The 15,209-nt window shown below is 33.3% G+C and overlaps 1 protein-coding gene across 6 annotated transcripts; it reads right to left on the bottom strand.

The window, feature by feature from the left end:
• Positions 1 to 542: 542 nt before the first annotated feature.
• Positions 543 to 13,724, bottom strand: LOC146902762 (transcription initiation factor TFIID subunit 9-like). Of its 6 annotated transcripts, none has more exons than XM_085732334.1 (4): positions 13,348 to 13,682; positions 4,639 to 4,690; positions 3,060 to 3,354; positions 543 to 1,034 (listed from the first exon to the last, which is right to left on the bottom strand). In XM_085732334.1, the coding sequence occupies exons 3-4, from the start codon at positions 3,321 to 3,323 to the stop codon at positions 759 to 761; spliced, it is 540 nt and encodes a 179-aa protein (XP_085588460.1). In that variant the 5' UTR covers positions 3,324 to 3,354; positions 4,639 to 4,690; positions 13,348 to 13,682; the 3' UTR covers positions 543 to 758. The 6 variants fall into 6 exon arrangements, with proteins under 6 accessions (XP_085588460.1, XP_085588459.1, XP_085588457.1 ...); XM_085732333.1 differs by lacking the exon at positions 13,348 to 13,682 and adding an exon at positions 12,952 to 13,137; XM_085732331.1 differs by lacking the exon at positions 4,639 to 4,690 and having other exon boundaries at positions 13,348 to 13,724.
• Positions 13,725 to 15,209: the final 1,485 nt, after the last annotated feature.

Here is a 15,209-nt window from a genome sequence, read left to right as displayed (position 1 = left end):
CCTCTTGCCCATCAATCACCAATCATCAATACATGAGACGGAATTATTATATCACACAAATTATTGCCCATCAAAAGCAACAGTACATACTATATGCGTGTATACTGGTGAGTGGTGAATATAATCTATAGCTAGTATAAAACATACCTTTTAATTTTATCAATCAACCCTGAAACTATACCATATAAACTGAACAGCAATAGAAATCATGTTAAATTAACTTTTTATGGCTTGTGGTATGCATTAGGTTGGTTCTTGTGTTTCAAACAATTTCCGTCTGGATTATGGAAAATTATAATTCCAACAGGAAAAAATGAGGATTTGAAGGCCAGTGTGAGGAAAAAGAGGAACATTTTGTCCCGTGAGAAAGAGAAAGAGGTTTCATTGTTTGTTGATGAGCCTCTAGGCAAAAAGTGATCTCTAGGTGGAGATTTTGTAGAAGGTGAAATGTTGGAAGACATTCATAAAAACAACCTCCCTAGAAATTTGACTAGGGAACAATGTTTTTGCGATTTTTTTGCTGAAAGCTGAGAGAGTGAGGATAGGAATAGATTCTGAGATTATAACAAAGATAAAAAGTAGGAGTGTATTTTGTAAATTCAGAAAGTTGAATCACTTCGCAGCTACAAAAAAAATTGCATAAATAGTCTTAATAGCAACGAATCACCAGCAGGGGTGATCGATGTACCCTAAAATTCGCTTTTTATTACACAACCATCGCCTACTAATAAAGCCTCAGTGACATATGGGATTTGAAATCAATCCTTTTGGCGTTTAGGCAGGGGAAAGGACACTCTTTGATGGGGATTTTGTTGCGCATCTGTCTTCTCTTCTTGAGACGGGTTGGGATCAGCATTGGGAACTTCTTCATCCTCGGTTTCTTCTATAGGTTCGACAGACCTTTTGTTTGGAATTGCGAACTGGTAGTTGGGAGCAATCAATGTGTCCTGATCGGGTGGAAGTGGAAATCCAGGCCCTGCTATAGACTTCGGCAATGGTATCTTGTTGCGGTTTTGTGCCAGTTCTAGAAGCACCTGAAACGCAATTACATTCAACATATCATCTTTCAGGTTAACATGTTATAGCTTAAAGAAAGATTTAATTGTGCTGTAGTTCCATGAATTATTTGAGGATTCTTAAATAGGTTCCTACATTAAACATATTTGTAATTGAGTCCCTATATTTGTCAAAAATATTCAATTAGATCCCTGAACTATTTTCTTAATCTAGTCCCTGGACTTTTAAATAATCTTTAATCAAGTCCCTTTTAAACTTAAAATAATTTCAGTTAGATCCCTAAAATTTTAAATAATTTGTATTAATGTCCCTAAATTCAAGGAGCTCACTACAAACTATTTTAAGGTTTAAGGACCGCTGTTAAAAAAAAAAAGGTTTAAGGACCAATTAAAAACTTTTCAGTTTAAGGACCTAATTACAATTACTAATAAATTTAGGCAATTGCTTGTATAAAAAAAAACCCAGGGATCTGATTACAATTTATTTTAGTTTAGGGACCTATTTAAAAATTTACAAATAGTTTAGGGACCTGCAAAATAATTAAACCTGAAGAAAAAGAGCATATGGTATTGGGTTACATGACACACAAGGAGCTAGCAAATGTTTCCTGATTACAACTCATGAGCTGGTAACTAACAAAATGGATATCAGTAACATGTTTCTAATTTCTACTCCCTCCGGTCTTATTTATAAGACAAAGTTGACTTATTAGATTCATTGTGTAATTAATGTATCTTGTCTAAAATATAGACTAAATACATCATTTATGCAATGAACCGAAAAAGTCAAATGTTTCTTATAAATTTCGTATCAGGGCTTCTGTTTGTGGAAGCATGTAATCTTAAAAAAAAAAAAAAAAGAATAACCTGTGTAGCTACGGCCGTCCCTGAACTTTTGCGGCATTGCCCATGGCATGGGCATGAGCACAGCACCTATGTATGGGCAATACCTCCCTATATTCTTTGCAAGAGACCATTCCCACACAGTCGATGCTCCTCCTTGCTACAAAGGCACCTTTGAAACTAGGAAGATTTCTTCTAGTAAGATGGCAGGCAAAGTCTAGCAGGGGCAAGCCTAAACCTCTACTTCCACCGTCGCAGCCTATAACTCTAAAGCTAGAGTATAGTATAGTATATCTAAAGTGCGCTTTTGGCTTATTTATCGTTTTAGTTGAAAATGTCACTTGCACAACTCTTCATAACAGCTCCTTCTATGCCTAGTGCTTTTGCAAATGGGCAATTTATGGGCATCTGAGAACAAGCCCTTAATTTTATTCTTCAATTGTGCAAACCAAGACACCTACTCTTTTTTTTTTATGTTTTATGAACAGCGCGAATTCTTGAGATGCTAAAGAGGGACTGGACTGGCCAAAGGGATAAGGTACATCCTGTTGTGTTGAGCATTCGATTCTTCTTGCTCACTAAAGATATACTTACTTGTTTTCATGGAGCGAAGAATGCTTTCTTTCTCGCTTACGCTAACCTAGAATAAAGAGTCTTTGACCGGAGGGAGTACATTTTAGTATAGATTTTTAATTAAAATGTAATCATGGCATTTTTTTTTTTTTTTTTGAGAAAAAATACATTTATATGCAAACGCCATAAGCTTAAGCTAGTAAAAAGAAAAAACTATAAACGCGTTAGAAAAAATTTGTTACTAAACTATCTATTTTGGAGTAGATAGTTTTGATTTTAAGAGATAATTCTGTCATATGCCAATCTCAGTCCAAACATGTGAATCTTAAAAAATTAATGCATGAAATTTTTTACATGCCATTAGTAAAAAATTGCATTACTATAAGAGTTGGAGACCAAGAAAGCTAGAGCCAACAGAAAAGGAAAGAAGATAACAACAATAATTCACAACTTCATATGCACCATTTAGTCAATCATGATAATTTAATAAACAAATTGTAACAACTACGCAGGACAAACAAAATAGATGCATTTAATCCTTTGGTGGGTTTGTTGATGATTGGCGCGAAACAAAATCTAAAATTCAGGCACAAAAATTAATAAACAGTGAATTATAAAAAATATTACCTCACGAGGGGGTGGTTGCGAGAAGCTGAAGTTGACCTGGGATTGAATGGCAAGCTTAACATCATCAACATCAATTGCAGGCTTGCCAGCATGCTCTGAATACACTTGGGCATCTGTTAACACATCAACCACATAGCGATACCATAGCTCAAGGAACTTGTTTATCACACGAGGTTCATATTCTTCCACACCCATTGATTTCAACAAAGACTGCACAATCTTTGCATCCCTTGGCATATTCGAGTCTTCCTCGTTATCAGCCATAGAAGTTATCCCACTGATCCCACTGCAATCACTGCACCCATGAAAAAAAAGACAAATGAGTGATTGTATTACATGGAAAAATTTCATTATAAGTTTCTAATTCAATGTTCTGTATCTGATAAATAGGACGACAAGAATTTTTTAAATGGGTGTAGTAAAACGATGTTGTTTGTTTATGAAAAATTGGACATAACTAGAAGATTCTTGAAACTGGATTGAAACAGATTCTATCTAGCAAATCAGAAACATGCATAAGAAAGAAAGATTGCAGAAAGTAAACAATGAAATGCAAGATTTATCAATGTTTGGAGCAAGTTGCATCCTACAACCTCATAATGTTTGTGTTATGAAAGTTGGACATAACTAGAAGATTCTTGAAACAGATTCTATCTAGCAAATCAGAAATATTGCAAAAAGTAAACAATGAACACGCAAGATTTATCATGTTCGGAGCAGTTTGCATCCTACAACCTCATAATGTTGTTTGTGTTATGAAAAGTTGGACATAACTGGAAGATTCTTGAAACCAGATTCTAACTAGCAAACCAGAAACATGCAGGAGAAAGAAAGATTGCAGAAAGTAAACAATGAGCACACAAGATTTATCAAAGTTCAGAGCAATTTGCATCCTACAACCTCATAATGTTGTTTGTGTCATAAAAAGTTGGATATAACTAGAAGATTCTTGAAACATGATTGAGACATATTCTATCTAGCAAATCAGAAACATGCAGAAGAAGGAAAGATTTCAGAAAGTAAACAATGAACACACAAGATTTATCGAAAGTTCAGAGCAATCTGCATCCTACATAATGTTTTTTGTGTAAAGAAAAGTTGGACATAACTAAAAGATTCTTGAAAGCGGATTGAAACATTCTATTTAGCAAATCAGAAAACATGAAGAAGAAAGAAAGATAGCAGAAAGTAAACAATGAACACAAGATTTATCGAAGTTTGTAGCAATTTCTATCTTACAACCTTGTTGAGCCCGTTTCTGACATTATGATTGTAACACCCCGTTTTCCCAACGTAAAAATTTCTTAAATAAAATCAGAGTTTTTCATCATAAAACGGAATGTCACATTTCTAAAAAAAACGTAAATGGAATAATAATTTATCCTTCAAAAATATAACAACATAATCTTTAAAACTTCGCAGCGGAATAGTTTGACAACTTAAATAATCTTTGGCACAAGGGCCTCAATATAAAGTTTCATAAAACTTAGTTCAACATCAATTCTTGAAAGATTCATAAAGTAATACGTAAGGAACAGAAAGTAAAGACATAATCCCATCCCGTTACGTATCAGAGCACCTAAGACACACTTGTGAGGAGTCCACTCACGACCGCAACTAATCCTGGTTACCTGCAAGTTACCCATACGAAGAGCAACATTTCCAAGCAGAGGGGTGAGATTTCTCAAACAATAATATAAAGCATATAAATCATATAAAGTACATTCAACAACTTAAACATCTTATAATTCATTAATCATATCTAACAACTTAAACTTTCTTAACTAGTGTCACTATTCTCCCTATATTAGTCATATACTTCATCTTATATTATCAATAATATCACATACATCATCACATATCATCATTAGTAAACATGTAGCATCATATCATAAATCACATAGCATCATACCATAAATCACATAGCATCTTATCATAAATCACATAGCATCTTATCATAAACAACTTCATAATCAATCATCATAAGCAACTTCGTAATCAATCATCATACACATCATAATCATTCATCATCTTAAGCATCATAATCATTCATAAAGCACTTCATTAATAGCTCATCAACTTGACATCTTAACATCTTAACATCTCGATAACTTGACATCTTAACAACTTGACCTGACAATGCATCTAGACTCAACTATGCAACTCTTAACGTCTTAAACCATCTTTGATCATCATGAAAATGCAAATGCATGTGGTACCATTTTAGGGCATAAGCCCTCATCATCGTGGTTGAGCATAAATATACTCCTAGGGCATAAGCCCTCATCGTCGTGGTTGAGCAAAAGCTCCATCGTCGTGGTTGAGCAAAAAGCTCCATCGTCGTGGTTGAGCAAAAAGCTCCATCGTCGTGGTTGAGCAAAAGCTCCATCGTCGTGGTTGAGCAAAAGCTCCAGGGCATGAGCCCTCATCTTTAAATGAGTATGCATGGACTCAACATCTTACGTCTTAGAAGCTTTATGAACATCTATGACATCCTAACATCTTGATATCTTGACAACATAACATCTTAACAACTTGATGACTTCATAACGACTCGACGACTTAACAACTCTTATCATCTTAACGTCTTAACATCTTAACATCTTGACAACATATGGATCACATAAATAATTCATGTCATATCATAATATAACAATATCAAATGATAATAAACAACATCTTAAAACATCATATTCATCAATCATAAACAACTTCATATAACATCGTATTTAAACATCGATAATAATTCACTATGTATCTTTGTAAAAACATAATAAATTATCCACAACATATTTTCATGTCAAACCAAAGCTACTGGAAAGATATCACAAATATCAACAACTTTCATGTTTAGAACAAAGATCAATTCAAAACAGAAACATATGAACAAAACGCAAAAACATGAAACAGAGAATGCTGTCACCGTACAATTTCGCTAAGACCTCCCTGTAGTATTTTAATCATAACTCAAAGACCAAACATTATTTTCACGTCAAACCAAAGCCACTAGAAAGCTAACAAAATTATCTAAAACTTTCATGTTTACGCCTAAGACCAATTCTGTACCGATCAATACCAGTTTTTATTTTAAATTCGGAAAAGTTGTGCTGAAAGTCCATAAAAATTCACTGTGACCTACGTGCAGTAATTTGACCATAACTCAAGCTCTATAAATCCTATTGACGTGAGACCAAAGGCATTAGAAAGCTAACATCCATACCTACAACTTTTGTGTTTACACCTAAACCCAGTTCGGAACTTAAACTTGTCAAACTGAGACAATAAAAACGCGTTTTGCACATTGACAGCAAAATCGCATTCAGCTGCGATTTCGCTTTGGGGAAATCTTTTCCACTTCTTATTCGATCCAATACTCTCCAAACTTGACCCTAATCATTACCCTATGATTACCCTATCATTAGAACACTAATCATTCATCAACTTACTGTATGCAAATTCAAAGGGTTCTCAAATCTATTAACAACCTATTACAATTATTAAACCCTAATTCTTAAACTCACCAACATCTCATCCAATTCCATGGTTTTAACCTCAAAACTACATCCAATAATCATCATATGGGTTATCTAAGGACTGTATACAATTTCTACATCAATTCAACAAGTTTTCATCATCTAATCATCAAAACTCTCTCAAAACCCTAATTCTCAAATTCTCACAAACTCTCCCCAACTTGTTAGATGCAATCTAATGATTTAACAACTTAATATTAATGCAAGATAGTCTCACCCTCACCTTAGATTAATTCCTGAATCAGCGGCAGCGTTCTTCTTTCCTAAGGTCTTCTCATCTTCTCTTGACTTTTCTCTCCTCTTCTCTTCTTTCTTGTTCTCCTCTTTTCCAAAAAGCGGTTTCCGGTAAACTCTTTCTAACCTAAGCTTCTCTATTTATAATACTAAACGCTCTTCCTAAATCTATTTTGGCCCAACAACTTATTCTTCTTTCTATTCTAACCCCCTTCTTATTTCTCTTACACCTCAAAACTACTCTATTCCTCATAATCTTATTTATTTCTAAATTAAATATATCTCTCCCCCACTTAATAATAATAATACACCAATAACAAATATATCTCTAACAAATAACAAATATATTTTTACACCAAATAACAAATATATCTATAACAAATAACAAATATATTTCTACACCAAATAACAAATATATCTATAACAAATAACAAATATATTTCTACACCAAATAACAATTATATTATGTTAGTAAATACCAACATATAACATAAGAAAATATCACATAAATCATGTAAATCATACCAATCATATAAATATATTCTAAAACTAATTAAAATAATTAAATAAAAAGGAGGGCGTTACAACTCTCCCCAACTTAAAAGAATTTCGTCCTCGAAATTCAAGCACAAGAGAAAATAAATTTAATTATTGTTTCTTCAAACAAAACACAAAACCACATCAATGTTAGTCAGTTAAACATGATCGCATAGTAAAACATAACTACTAACTAGAAAACATGACGACACGACACAACGACTCTTCTACTTGGCCGAACGGACCGACCTGCTCTGATACCAATTGTAACACCCCGTTTTCCCAACGTAAAAATTTCTTAAATAAAATCAGAGTTTTTCATCATAAAACGGAATGTCACATTTCTAAAAAAAACGTAAATGGAATAATAATTTATCCTTCAAAAATATAACAACATAATCTTTAAAACTTCGCAGCGGAATAGTTTGACAACTTAAATAATCTTTGGCACAAGGGCCTCAATATAAAGTTTCATAAAACTTAGTTCAACATCAATTCTTGAAAGATTCATAAAGTAATACGTAAGGAACAGAAAGTAAAGACATAATCCCATCCCGTTACGTATCAGAGCACCTAAGACACACTTGTGAGGAGTCCACTCACGACCGCAACTAATCCTGGTTACCTGCAAGTTACCCATACGAAGAGCAACATTTCCAAGCAGAGGGGTGAGATTTCTCAAACAATAATATAAAGCATATAAATCATATAAAGTACATTCAACAACTTAAACATCTTATAATTCATTAATCATATCTAACAACTTAAACTTTCTTAACTAGTGTCACTATTCTCCCTATATTAGTCATATACTTCATCTTATATTATCAATAATATCACATACATCATCACATATCATCATTAGTAAACATGTAGCATCATATCATAAATCACATAGCATCATACCATAAATCACATAGCATCTTATCATAAATCACATAGCATCTTATCATAAACAACTTCATAATCAATCATCATAAGCAACTTCGTAATCAATCATCATACACATCATAATCATTCATCATCTTAAGCATCATAATCATTCATAAAGCACTTCATTAATAGCTCATCAACTTGACATCTTAACATCTTAACATCTCGATAACTTGACATCTTAACAACTTGACCTGACAATGCATCTAGACTCAACTATGCAACTCTTAACGTCTTAAACCATCTTTGATCATCATGAAAATGCAAATGCATGTGGTACCATTTTAGGGCATAAGCCCTCATCATCGTGGTTGAGCATAAATATACTCCTAGGGCATAAGCCCTCATCGTCGTGGTTGAGCAAAAGCTCCATCGTCGTGGTTGAGCAAAAAGCTCCATCGTCGTGGTTGAGCAAAAAGCTCCATCGTCGTGGTTGAGCAAAAGCTCCATCGTCGTGGTTGAGCAAAAGCTCCAGGGCATGAGCCCTCATCTTTAAATGAGTATGCATGGACTCAACATCTTACGTCTTAGAAGCTTTATGAACATCTATGACATCCTAACATCTTGATATCTTGACAACATAACATCTTAACAACTTGATGACTTCATAACGACTCGACGACTTAACAACTCTTATCATCTTAACGTCTTAACATCTTGACAACATATGGATCACATAAATAATTCATGTCATATCATAATATAACAATATCAAATGATAATAAACAACATCTTAAAACATCATATTCATCAATCATAAACAACTTCATATAACATCGTATTTAAACATCGATAATAATTCACTATGTATCTTTGTAAAAACATAATAAATTATCCACAACATATTTTCATGTCAAACCAAAGCTACTGGAAAGATATCACAAATATCAACAACTTTCATGTTTAGAACAAAGATCAATTCAAAACAGAAACATATGAACAAAACGCAAAAACATGAAACAGAGAATGCTGTCACCGTACAATTTCGCTAAGACCTCCCTGTAGTATTTTAATCATAACTCAAAGACCAAACATTATTTTCACGTCAAACCAAAGCCACTAGAAAGCTAACAAAATTATCTAAAACTTTCATGTTTACGCCTAAGACCAATTCTGTACCGATCAATACCAGTTTTTATTTTAAATTCGGAAAAGTTGTGCTGAAAGTCCATAAAAATTCACTGTGACCTACGTGCAGTAATTTGACCATAACTCAAGCTCTATAAATCCTATTGACGTGAGACCAAAGGCATTAGAAAGCTAACATCCATACCTACAACTTTTGTGTTTACACCTAAACCCAGTTCGGAACTTAAACTTGTCAAACTGAGACAATAAAAACGCGATTTGCACATTGACAGCAAAATCGCATTCAGCTGCGATTTCGCTTTGGGGAAATCTTTTCCACTTCTTATTCGATCCAATACTCTCCAAACTTGACCCTAATCATTACCCTATGATTACCCTATCATTAGAACACTAATCATTCATCAACTTACTGTATGCAAATTCAAAGGGTTCTCAAATCTATTAACAACCTATTACAATTATTAAACCCTAATTCTTAAACTCACCAACATCTCATCCAATTCCATGGTTTTAACCTCAAAACTACATCCAATAATCATCATATGGGTTATCTAAGGACTGTATACAATTTCTACATCAATTCAACAAGTTTTCATCATCTAATCATCAAAACTCTCTCAAAACCCTAATTCTCAAATTCTCACAAACTCTCCCCAACTTGTTAGATGCAATATAATGATTTAACAACTTAATATTAATGCAAGATAGTCTCACCCTCACCTTAGATTAATTCCTGAATCAGCGGCAGCGTTCTTCTTTCCTAAGGTCTTCTCATCTTCTCTTGACTTTTCTCTCCTCTTCTCTTCTTTCTTGTTCTCCTCTTTTCCAAAAAGCGGTTTCCGGTAAACTCTTTCTAACCTAAGCTTCTCTATTTATAATACTAAACGCTCTTCCTAAATCTATTTTGGCCCAACAACTTATTCTTCTTTCTATTCTAACCCCCTTCTTATTTCTCTTACACCTCAAAACTACTCTATTCCTCATAATCTTATTTATTTCTAAATTAAATATATCTCTCCCCCACTTAATAATAATAATACACCAATAACAAATATATCTCTAACAAATAACAAATATATTTTTACACCAAATAACAAATATATCTATAACAAATAACAAATATATTTCTACACCAAATAACAAATATATCTATAACAAATAACAAATATATTTCTACACCAAATAACAATTATATTATGTTAGTAAATACCAACATATAACATAAGAAAATATCACATAAATCATGTAAATCATACCAATCATATAAATATATTCTAAAACTAATTAAAATAATTAAATAAAAAGGAGGGCGTTACAATGATCAAGATGAATGGAGCAGCACAATTGGCACAAGATTTTCTAGGAAGGAAAATCACAATCCCCACTCACCACTCTATTTTCTCTCTTGATCAATGGTTCTATGAAATATCACTCTTCTATCCTTTCACAAGGATACATCAGTTATATACTACCCATATTACAAAGTAGTTACAAAGTTAGTTATAACAAATCACACTAACTAACTTGACCAACAAACTAATCAAACCTAACTAATTAACTAACCCAGGAGAACCAGGAGATTGGAAATGAAAACCATGATATTCAATTAGGATTAGAAAAAAAAATCATAGTTTTTCAAGTTGCTGTAATCTATTAAGGGTTTTTGTATTGACTTATTTGAGTTTATCTACTTGCATAAGCACTTCTGAGACTGTTTGTGTGAGTTTATGAAAACAAATTATGACACGTTCATAAGCTTTCCATAATATTTATAAAAACAGCTTGTAGTTTATATAAAAACAGTTTGATTTTATTTTATCTTTTGTTATAAAAATAGCTTAGACATAAGCATTTATCAATGAAGTTGTTTATCCCATACCAAACAGGACCTAAATGGTTCTCCAATTGCATTTTCCAATGTTAAAGAAGCAAAACAACAACAACAACTACAACAACAACCTTTTCCCACTAGATGGGATTTGCTACATGAACCAAATAACAACATGTAATAATGTCTTGTGCCATGAATTATGTCTAATGATATAGGGCCTTGGATTGGCTTATTTGAGCTTATCTATTGGCGTAGGCCTTTTTGAGACTGTTTCGGAGAGCCTATGAAAACAGCTTATGACATGTTAATAAGTCGTTTTCACGTATTTTCAGTTCTCTAAGATAACTTATGAAAAGAGCTTATAGCATATACAAAAGCAATTTAGCCTTAAACAAATGACTCAAAACTCATGAAACATTCATGAATAAAAAATACAGGTCTAAATCAAAACACTAAAACATAGATATGCAGTGAAAGAAAAAAAATAAAAGAGCGTAAAACAGAACAGAAGAAGCAAAAAGAGAAAAGGATTGGAGGAATAGAGAAAGATAGATGGAATAGGAACATAACCTGAACAGAGGAAGACGGCGGCGGCCGATGCAGTGAGAAGAGAGAAAGGATGTTAGGGTTTTGCAATGACAGTGAGAAGAGAGAAAGAGTTGGCAGATCGCGTGTAAGAAGAGGAAAATGTTAGGGTTGATTTGAAATCCCCAAAATGCCCTCAAAACAGTTTTAAAAGTAAATTTGGGATTTTCCTGTTCAAATACAATAGCGGATCAGAATCCGCTACCCGCCCTGTTACACGCAGACTGCCATAGCTGCTGGAGTGGTCGCTAACCTGAACTGCTCGGCTTCTACCATTATTTGCCACTCGGCGACACCACTATATCGCGCTATTGACTACTCTGGCCATAATATACAATTTGAATAGAGATACCTTCAAATTTAATCTATGTTGTTATAATGTTCTTAATATTAAAAATACATGAATCATAAGCATTAGTTTATCATTCTCTAAAAAAATACTCTTTCAAAAAAATGTGAAAGATTTCTCCATTTTCCTCTATATTTCTCACCCCCCAAAGCCCTTCCTTCCGCTTCCCTCCAAACTCCCAAACAAAGCCTTAATTGTTTAGCCTATGGTAGTGTTACTGATTTATATCCAATGTACAGTAGTTTTACAGGTGTGCCTTATTCATTACCAAAATAACCCGAGACAAAAACTAAACTATCTTTTCATACAATGAGAGCTGCTATCTTGACTTTCTCGATCATTAATGATCTCAGATTTGTTAAATAACAGCGCTATAGTGCAGCAAAATTCGAACAAGTTAATATTGTTTTGTGATTCGTCATTCAGTTCAGTATAATTAAATGTTAGTATGTTAATGGTTATGTTAAATATTTTCTCATTGACAGGACTTGAATCCTGGACTTTAACCTCTTAACTCGGCTCAACCCAGCTGAGCTACTCAACCCACTTAGCTCAGTGTCAAAATGTAGTCAAATAGTGGTGCCGTATCAGTAATACTGCTGCGTAAAGGAATTTGAGCAAATCGCTATTTTCTACAATCCATAATTAACAGCTTGTTTTCAATACAGTGCCTTAAGGTGCCAAAGGCACCTGCCTTTGCCCCAATCAAATGTTGCCAAGCAACAACAACAAAGAAACTGAAGATGAATGAAAAATCAACAAATTATGATGCGTATGAGAAACATTCGTTTAAATCTATACCTGTAAAAAATTGTGTAAATCTATAATTAGAAGAGTTTTATAAGTAGAGACAAATCTGGCAGTGATGGAAGATCGGCGAAGACGTTCGTGCGTGGTCGATGGCGTCAGTCACAACTCCGGCGACGTTAGGGTTGACGACGACGGCGAACGGTGAAGAAACTGGTTGCGATTTTGGATGGACTCTATCTGATTTGTTTTATTATATTATTATTATTCATAGTAAAAAATTAAAAAATGTTTGATACATGTCATTATGTTGAGCGCACGATTGATCAGATGGATGAGATTGAGCCAAAGGCACATGCCTTTAAAACCATAATGATAATAACATATTAAAAATAGAAAGCAGAAGAACACAATCAAAAACAGGAGGAATTAAGAAGATTGAGAGGGTACCCGTGGTTGAAGCTTGTGTCGATGCTCTCAAACACAGACAAAGTGAATTGGTAGTACTTCCAAGTTCAAACACAACACAACACAACACACAAGGTATCCTTCTGATTCTGGTCGTGAACTGTTTTTTTGGGGATAAGATTTTTTCAATCTCTGATGGTAAAAGTCTAAAAGGGCAAGTTGTTGCTGGCGCAAGAGGTAAAAAAGACAATGAGAACTAGTTTGGACAAGATTATGAAATTGACTCGCCGGAATCACTTCGATGTTGAATGTTATGGTTACCGAGTGAGTGACTCGGTTGGAGAGTGTTTCCGTCTAAAAGAAACAGAAACCAACATAATTGGGCTTCGGTTTTCTGTGCCAACCCCATTAAAGAAAGTGGATTGCTAATTACACCACCTATTTGGTTTATATACTACTTCACTTTTTTTACTTTTTTCTCTCTCTACCATTGAGTTTTGCAAAACTTTTTTTTTTTTTGTCAAGTAGTCTAATGGCTACAACTCACACAATTAAATGTGAGAGAAGTGGGGTGTTCGGGGTTCGAACCCCGGTCCCTGCATATAATATGCAATATCCCTACCAACTGAGCTAAGCTCACGGGGATGCAACCCATTTTTATTGAGTTCCAAAACAAAATTTATGAAATGTAATCTATTTTATTAATCATATCTTACTTACCCTTTGTTATTTTTATCCTTAGCTTTTGTGAGTTAGCAACTCGATAACATAACTATCACACACAAGCATCTCCGATTCTTCTTCAAATGACCTCCTTCAACTCCCGCCTTCTTTAGCTATACTATTTCCAAATCGCCTCTATCTCTTTCTTTCTCTCTCTTGTTTTATTTTTATTTTTTAACATTAATTTGCAAAATTGCAATTTTGTTTGGGAAAAACATATGCCCACGAGTCAAATTTTGTTTTCTAATTTTTCTAGTTTGTATATAACATCATAAGAACTTCCACCACAAAATTTTGAAGATTTTAAAGGAGGGACGAATTAATTATGAATTTTTCGTTTTCCATAATTATGAATTTATTAAACAATTCATAAAAATTATATTCTTAAAACTAAAAGTGTATTAATCATAATTATTAATTTATTTAAAAATATTATTTCAAAAATGTAATTTTTTTCTTTCATTTTCTCTTATATTTCCCACCGTCAAACTCCAAAATAAAGGCAAACGAGAATTTTTTTTAACAAAATAAAGAGAATTAAAGAAGACAAATAAAACTTTTAGGTTTTTTTGGGACCAATTTTAGTACTCCCTCCGTCCCAAAATAAGTGACGTTGTTTGATCATGTGTACTCCCTCCCGTCTCTAAATAATACTCCCTCCGGTCACATTTATAAGCAAAAAACACTTTTTTAGGTTCATTGAATAATTAATGTATCCGGTCACATTTATATGTTAGATACGTTAGTTATTCAATGTACTTAAAAAGTTGTTTTTTGCTTATAAATGTGACCGGAGGGAGTAGTCGTTTAAGGTTTATGCACGATTATTAAGGAAATGATTAATTGTGTTGATTTTGATGGTAAAATTAGTATCATTTACTAAAACACTCTTATTAATTGTAGTTAATGGAGTAGTTAAGTTGGATGAAATTTAATAAACAAGGGTATAATAATGGAAAAAAAACAATAAATGCTGCATTGGTATTCTAAAGTGACAATTATTTTGAGAAAAAGAAAAATGGGTAAAGAGACAATTATTGTGAGACGGAGGGAGTACTATTCATTTCACATGCTTTAACCATATTTTTCTTACCATTATATAAAAACGAATGATAACCCGTAAAATGTTGTTAGATTTATCTTGATGAATGCTTTTTAAATATGATTTTTTTTTTAAGGAT

The sequence above is a fragment of the Medicago sativa genome, chromosome 8 (assembly GCF_051527215.1).
Source record: "Medicago sativa cultivar Bolivia chromosome 8, Bolivia_mono, whole genome shotgun sequence".
In the NCBI taxonomy this organism is placed as follows: Eukaryota; Viridiplantae; Streptophyta; class Magnoliopsida; order Fabales; family Fabaceae; genus Medicago; species Medicago sativa.
Note: the sequence above shows the minus strand (reverse complement) of the source record. Positions and strands in the feature narration are given on the sequence as shown.